This window comes from Rhinopithecus bieti, unplaced genomic scaffold (assembly GCF_001698545.2).
Source record: "Rhinopithecus bieti isolate Rb0 unplaced genomic scaffold, ASM169854v2 scaffold_24306, whole genome shotgun sequence".
Classification (NCBI taxonomy): domain Eukaryota; kingdom Metazoa; phylum Chordata; class Mammalia; order Primates; family Cercopithecidae; genus Rhinopithecus; species Rhinopithecus bieti.
In genome coordinates this window covers 192,606-200,539 of record NW_016811898.1, presented here as the reverse complement: position 1 = coordinate 200,539, position 7,934 = coordinate 192,606, and the positions used below count along the sequence as shown (strand labels likewise).

At 39.0% G+C, this 7,934-nt stretch overlaps 1 protein-coding gene across 1 annotated transcript in view; it reads right to left on the bottom strand.

Annotated features, from left to right (window-relative positions):
- Nucleotides 1-1,887: 1,887 nt before the first annotated feature.
- Nucleotides 1,888-7,934, bottom strand: part of TRIP12 (thyroid hormone receptor interactor 12) — a 155,802-nt gene continuing 149,755 nt past the window's right edge. Inside the window, exons 40-43 of the mRNA XM_017895324.1 lie at nucleotides 7,091-7,204; nucleotides 4,745-4,839; nucleotides 4,135-4,238; nucleotides 1,888-3,268 (exon numbers count right to left, since the gene is read on the bottom strand). Coding sequence (XP_017750813.1) covers nucleotides 3,072-3,268; nucleotides 4,135-4,238; nucleotides 4,745-4,839; nucleotides 7,091-7,204 — 510 coding nt within the window. The 3' untranslated portion in view covers nucleotides 1,888-3,071. The remainder of the gene's footprint in view (nucleotides 3,269-4,134; nucleotides 4,239-4,744; nucleotides 4,840-7,090; nucleotides 7,205-7,934) is intronic.

Sequence of the window (7,934 nt, the reverse complement as noted above, 5' to 3'; positions counted from 1 at the left end):
ATTTTTTTTTGGAATAGACTCCACTCCCATTTCCTGAGCTCACGCTCACTGATGGGAGTCCAGAGTACAGCCGCAGCACCTGCTAAGCCAGAAGGAAGACAGCAAACTTACAACTTACTCGCGACAGTCCTCAGTGTGGAAAATCAAGAGTTTTGGATCTAATTTCTTGGATACCGAAGTTGGTGCTCTGTCCCTTGGCCTTCTGTGATAGGATGTATAGGATGCCCTAGGGAAGTCACTCCACAATAGGGAGTGGTCACATTCATTTGAAGGCACCACTCCTTTCCATGTTACGCACCTAACTCAAACCCTAAGTAAAGAGGGACTCCAAGCATAATCACTTTCTTTATATCCTGCTAGTGAAAGAAAGTTCTGTCACTACAAATGCAGGGAACCAGAGACAAGCATGAGAAGAGAAAAATCTGCATTTCTTATAATGAGTGGCTGTGTGAAAGGTTTCTGCTGGGTTTGGCTAAGGCATCTAAAACTCCATGTCCGCTCCCAATTAGTCTACCTAGAACTTACAGTTCAGTTTTCTGGGGGCATAGGAAGAGGGGATTACATTTAGCTACCTCTTCCTTCTTAAAGTAGAATAGTTAAAAATATGTTCTCATGTATAAAGCAGATCAAATCAGTAACTGTCTAAATGACAACGCAAATTCGGTGTTAGCTATGACTAACATCTGACTGACTCCATCTCAGCAAGAACTAAAGGACAACTAAATCTCAGCTGCTATCCAACTCAGTGTTTAAAGTATACTAAGAAATTAGTGCTTGTTGATAGGATTACCAAGCAAATAAATTTAAGGCATAACTGGAGTTATAGCAAATGAAGTATATACTTTTTCCCTCTGATGCAATAAGGCCTCTGCCAAGAGAGATTGCTTTAAGAGTTTTCCTGCCCCAAATCAGCCAAAGGTCCCATGTATTGGAGGAGGAATAAGCTAAAGGCTGAGGCTTTTAAACAGATAACTACCGACTTTGAAACACTCAAGACTTTAGAGTTTGAGTCAAAATCATCATATATACTTATTAGATGCTGGAATCGATGAGGCCAAATTTGCCAGGGCCGCAACATGGATAAAAAGTCAAGTACACATGAAACATTCTTTTGTTTATACATGTCTAAATTTTAACAGAACCCTTAAAAAATCAGGAACAAAATGCTATGTTCACACAAAAATCCTTGTGCTTAGTTTGCAGGAAGGTATCAGAACAGTTGAAAACAAATGGTTTCAGTCTTTAACTTCACTTGATGAAGCTGCTCAGCAACTGTGCTGTTAGTGGTGAAACTGCAGAAACAATTCCGTTCTTGGATTTCAGGGAAAAGCCATTCACTCGTCAGTCTCTGCAGAGACAGGCAGAGACTCCCCTGCCCCCAACTCCTCTGACAGTTCCCTTCCACTTAATGGGGTCACTACCCAAGTGAACTCTCAGGAGGGGACGTTTCCATATAAGGCCATGTAAGTGTAAATTGACACAGCAATCTATGTCAAACAAGCCACTGAGTTTCTTTTGGGTGGTGGGATAGGGAAAAGGGCCTATGTCAATGAAATAAGACTTACAGAACAGTCAAAGAAAATTGATTTCTCAAAGTTCAATAAAAAAAAGAAAAACAAAAAAAAAACTAGCTCATCTCTTATTTTCAAGGAGATGAACTACGGAAAATTCCTTCAAATTTACGCCACAGGCTTAATTTTGGACCTTAGGAAGGAATCTCCTCCCATTCTCTCTTCACATTTTAGGTTCTTCAAGTTGTTATTATAAATTGTTTGAATAGCAAAATCAGCCATGACCCGAATCATGGAGACATGCTGATTTCCTTGCATTGAAATACATCTATACAATTGAAAGTTATGCATACAGCACAAAACTATAAACAAAAAGGTGAAGCAAACTTTCTTTATTTTCAGGTAAAAACATTAACCTGATGGATTATTGCAGATTTGAGAAATCAGCACATAAAACGACTGGACAGCATTGCTTACAGGTGCTTTTATCTGTGTCGAGACAAAGGCTGAACTGTTTTGTCCCAAGTCAGCACAGGGAGAAGGGGAAGAGGAGCGTGGAATAAAATATGAACAAAAACATAAAACAAAAACAAAGGAAAAAAAAATTTTTTTTTTACTCCAACAGGGAAGGAAAACTGCTTAATTTGTTTAAAAATTTTACATTAATTTAAAATGCTCTGGCCACAGAATAATAAATACCGGCCAGCCCAAGCTGTAGACTTCTTAACCTTCATAAAAGAAACAAATGAGCTTTCCCTGTCTCACTCTAGAGGCTGTTGCTGCTGGAATTGCCATGGAAACAGTCCTAGTGTGTCACACCTGGCAAAAAGCCAGTAATACCCTACACTATATTCAAACTAAACTATAAGAAAAGTCTACCTAGTTACAAAAGCTGAATTATATTCAATATATTTCAATCCAATGAATTTTAAATTAGATCTTAACTGCACAGAACATGGGACAATGAACCCATGGGTCACGAGCCCATGGGTAATGAAAATTTGAGAACTGTGAGTTGTATACAAAAAAACTGTGAGCTGCACAGACAATAATGAATCAGGGAGAGAAAATCAGAGGAAAGTGAAAAGCACACAGAGCTAGTCTACTAAACTATATTTGTCAAATACATGTGAGCTTAAATTTCTGTACTTATGTACAAGAGTTGTCTTTGGAGGAAACAAAACTGCAGACTTAGCTAGATGGATACACACAGCCCAGAATTAAACTGCACAGCGACATTTATTGTTCCAGCCTGGAAAAACATCCCTTTTTTAAATTTCACACAGCAAAGCATGTTAAAAACTTCACTCATCAAATAAATGATAATTTAAACAAGAACTTGCTAAAGAAACCTCATCACAACAACGTTTTAGGGCCTGATCACTTTAAGTCCATGGGGCCATTAATGAATATCAACCAAATGTCTCTTTATAATCTGCAAGCCGTTTTTCCTACAACAAGAAGGCGTAACATGTTTCCTTGACTCAGGTGATACATTAGAAAAGAAATCATGATTTGTTTCTTTTGCTGTAACAGGCAGAGACACTGCATTTCTTGTGATCAGGAAAGATGGAACGACTGCTGCCCTTCTCTTGCTGCTATCAACAGTTTTTCACGCATTATCTCAATGCTTGAATAGTCCGGCAACTTAAGATAGTTCACACAAGTCATTACAGAGGGCAAGAAGTCATCTGGGTTTTCTGTTGATTCAAATGTCTTTCGGACAATTGTCAAAGGTGGATTCAAACTCCGGAATCCTGATTAAGAGAAAAAGAAAGACAAGGAACTTAAGTTTTTAAAAAACGTCAACTATCAGAAAATATGCCACCGCTTTGCTGTACAATATTACACACAAGGTATTCTTTCTTGCTTGGCAATTACACATTCAATATACATTAAGTGCAAGGAACCTGCTTTATTATTTAAAACATCGCTATGTAACATGGAAGCAACAGTTCTTTATGCCTTCTGATTTTTAAAATGGAATACCCACAGTGGTTCACGGCTGCAATCCCAGCACTCGGGGAGGCCGAGGTGAGCCAATCGCTTGAGAGGCTCAGACCAGTCTGGGCAACATGGAGAAACCCTATCTCAACAAAAACACAAAAATTAGCCAGGCATGGTGCTGTGTTGTGCCTGTAGTCCCAGCTAGACAGGAGGCTCAGGCAGGAGGATCTCACTGGAGCCCAGGAGGCAGAGGTTGCAGTGAGCCAAGATCACGCCACTGCACTCCAGCCTGGGCGACAGAGTGAGATCCTGTCTCAAAAAACAAAATAAATCAAAAACAATAGAATACCAATTTAACTTATATTAGGATTCAATCTGAAAAACCAGATTTCAGAATCCATTCTCATCTAAGTCAACCAAGAGTTTAGAATGTACTAATGGCCTGGAATTTTCTCTAACCAGCATTACATGTGTATCAGTAATCCCACTTCAATATGTTTAAGACAAACCTCAGGCGAATCTCCCTGCGAGTGGTCTCGACGCACTCTAATGATATTGGAATAACTAAGAGGCACTGCAAGTGAGATAAAGAATCTCTTGCTGATGGTCCTGAAGTTTCACACTCACAAACCCACCCATAGGTAGAATAAATGCTAAACATCAACATCGTACCCACCTCCAACAGGCAATCTTGGGCTACCAGTCACAAACTGGAGAAATAACCTCTGCTGCTCATTATCAAAACTACTGAGAATCTCAAACAAAAACTTCACAGCCCGACTATAACAGAAATAAATATACCACAATTATTTCATCAGGTTAGAGTTTTAATCACATTGCATTGCATCACATGACGTCAAAATTAGATAGATTAGCACTTTTAAATTACACATGTATTTCCATTACAATGTACTCAATCAAATGTGTTTCTGTTATGACTAGAATTCAGATGGAATGATTACAGTTGTAGTAAGTAAGACTGGATCTGGTACTGTACAGATATTTCTGCTTTACTACATGTAATAGTGGGGAACAGGATTAAATCTGTCTTCCCCAACCCCTAGTATTTTCACAGAAATACCTGAGAAAGAAACCCTTGGGTCTTCATTTCCTATCTTGAGAGAAGTAAGGCCGAAACAGAAGTAAGCATCCATTAACAGGCAGACATTTTAAAATGAACCACTTCAACTTTTGTTGTTTACACGTGTGCACGCGTGTGTACACACACACCCCCCTCTCCACATTCTTCAGAATGAATAGAAAAACTGGCAGAACCCAGTACTTACCTGTCATGAGTGTAACCGTGATCAGGCCTGCAGCATTCCATCAGTGTCTTTGCATCCCAAGTGTCTGCTTTACTGCCACAAAGGAGCTGATCCAGCTGTGAGTTCAAATAAGGGTAAAAAGAATCAGGAAAGAAACATTTGCTTACCTGAGTGAAAATAAAGGTCTATGTGTACCACACAAGAGTATCAGTCTCAGTACTAAAACCTTCTGCCTGGGACCTCTTTCTAAAAAAACATGTAGAGATTCCACTTCCCTTTTAGCTGTACACTATGAAGCACCCTGCCCATCTGTAGGGACTTGGTTCTGGAGAAACCCTTCCTCTCAAACCAAAAACACCTGATGACCCTTGATTTCCGTTTCCTTTCGTCCCATTACTTTAGGTGCTTTAAATATGGATAATCTGCTTCTAATCAGGGAGATTTTATAAATCCTGGCTTTCAGAAACACAAAAGTATACAGTAACAGATGCCAAGGGAGAGATCATTGAGCTGGAGAAAGAAGTGGGACAAGCAAGCTGAACCAGGACACAGCAAATAGGTAGGTCTTTACACTTCGCAGAGAGGCATGTCTACACCATATGGTTGGTTGTATGGGGACCAACCTAGATATTATAGAGTGCATATTAGAAAGCAATATATGCTTTCATGTCCTTAGAAAATCTAACATCAGTTTCAAATTAAAACCATGCCTTTCCTCTGGTTAACTGCTGAATTGTAGAAGACTGCATACTTCGAGAAAATCCAATTTGAGGCCAATGAAATTTATTATCTATTATATACTGCTCACTGTCTGCTCCTATATATTTAAAGACAAAGCCTTGCTCTGTTGCCCAGGCTGGAGTATAGTGGCTAATCACAGCTCACTACCATCATGATCTCCTGGGCTCAAGTGATCCTCAGCCTTCCAAGTAGCTGAGACTACAGGTGCATACCACCATGCCCAGCTAATCATTTTTATTTTTATTTTAGACGAGGTCTCACTATGTTGCCCAGGCTAATCTTAAATTTCTGAGCTCAAGTGATCTTCCCACCTCCGTCTCCCGAAGTGCTGGGATTATAGGCTGAGTCACTGTGCCCAGTCTATTTAATTTCCATTACTCTGTGACAGGGGTTATTCCAATTTTACAGATAAACAGTCCTATCAGATACAGTAACTTGGATAAGGTTATACAGCAAGTGGTGAGGACCATGACTCTATTCCAGGTGACAAGCAGTGCCTACAAGTATCAGGCACACTACATGCTTAAAAAAAGTAGTAAATCAAAGTAGACACAAATATAACTGAGATTAAGATGTTAAGTTAATCAAAAAGTTACAGATTCAGTCAGTAGTGGACGTACACTCTAAAACTAGTATTCAAACAGTAAATAAAAAGATTTCAAAACGGAGGGAAACGGCACACATTCTAGAGCCTTTCTATATCTCACGACCAGTGAGCAGTTCTTTTGAGATTTGGCACTTCAAATAAAGATGGTTATATGGTTTGGCTGTGCCTATACCCCAAATCTCATCTTGAATTGTAACTCCCACAATTCCCACCTGCTGTGGGAATGACCCGGTGGGAGGTACCTGAATCATGGGGGGCGGGTCTTTCCCAGGCTATTCTCATAATAGTGAATATGTCTCATGAGATCTGATGGTTTTAAAAAGGGGAGTTTCCCCGCACAAGCACTTGTCCTGTCTGCTGCCACGTAAGATGTGCCTTTCACCTTCCACCACGATTGTGAGGCCTCCCCAGCCACGTGGAACTCTAAGTCTAATAAATTTCTTTCTTTTGTAAATTGCCCAATCTCGGGTACGTCTTCATCAGCAGCATGAAAACCGACTAATACAGATGGCTAGAGAAAACCAAGCACATAAATCCATTTCTTCCATTCTCAGAAGTATTCTCTGTATTTGACAATTAGATAATTCATAATACTTTCTTAAAACTTCAAGGACTAACTTTGATTGTGAAACAATGTCTCATCGAATCGAAGTTTCATTAAGAAATAAAGTAAAGCCCCCTCCATGTCTCTTGGCTTCCATAGCAGTACAGAAACATGCAGAACATGCCACACACCACAAAAGTCCCCATTCTCCACTGAATGGCACTGAGGGTCTAGGCTGACAGAGATGCTATGCTTACTCTGTCACGCATGGAACCCACTACTCCAATCTAAGAGAGGACACCTACTTAACATTCTTACTTGCTCAGGAAATTCTTTGTCTTTCCCAAACCATCCCATGCTATCAAACACCCATTTTTTTGTTTTTGTGCAACAATACGGTCTTTGACTAGGCAGCACAGAAACATTCCACTAAAATTATAGGTATGACCATTTCTTTTAGACATAAGCTACTCACTTCCTCCGGGTAGAAGTACTGAAGATGACTGAGTGGGAAGACTGATTCAAATCCATCTCTGAACGAATCAAATTGCCTAGAAACGCCTTCATTTAGTGCCCAGAATATAACCAGCTGCAAAAGAAAGTTTTCAAAAAACTGTGACAAAATTTCAAATCTCTTTATTATTTAATATGTGGCAAAGTACAGTGAAACACCCTTCTGGATCACTTTATAAAGAACAAACAAGTTATTAGGTCTTTAAAATACCTGCTAGAAAACTACATGAGTAAAACCTCAGGTTGACATCTAATGTGGGGCCCTTACCAATAACAAAACGTAAAAAAATGCCATGTGCATTTATATTTAGTATGTTTAAAAAATCTACTTATGTTAAACCCATGCCATAGAGTTACATTACCTCACTAGATGGGAATCAAATGAGAATTTCCCAAGAGGATAAAATGAATTAAAGGTAATGTTTGAAGAATCACAATTACCCACTATTAAGGGTTTTTAATTTTTAATGTAAAATGTTTAGTTCTAAATCCTGTGAAGTTCTTAGAACCCAACCTGTCTGCAGTGTGTGCTTCCTGTCAGAAGTAGGCAAAGCCTGGAAATGAAGTCACACACAATTGGAGAGGAAGAAAAAGCAACTCTTATTGGTCCAACAATCTAAATGTTAACTCATTATTTGCTAGGAAGATGGAAGAATGGCTTTCACAAAGTCAGAAGAAACAGGATGAGAAGACAGGCTCACTGACTATTAAAAAGGAATTACTTATGAATTACACAACTGTTAAGTAACAGGGGATTTAGGTTGTTGTTATTATTTCTTTTTTTTTTTTTTTTTTTTTTTTTTTTT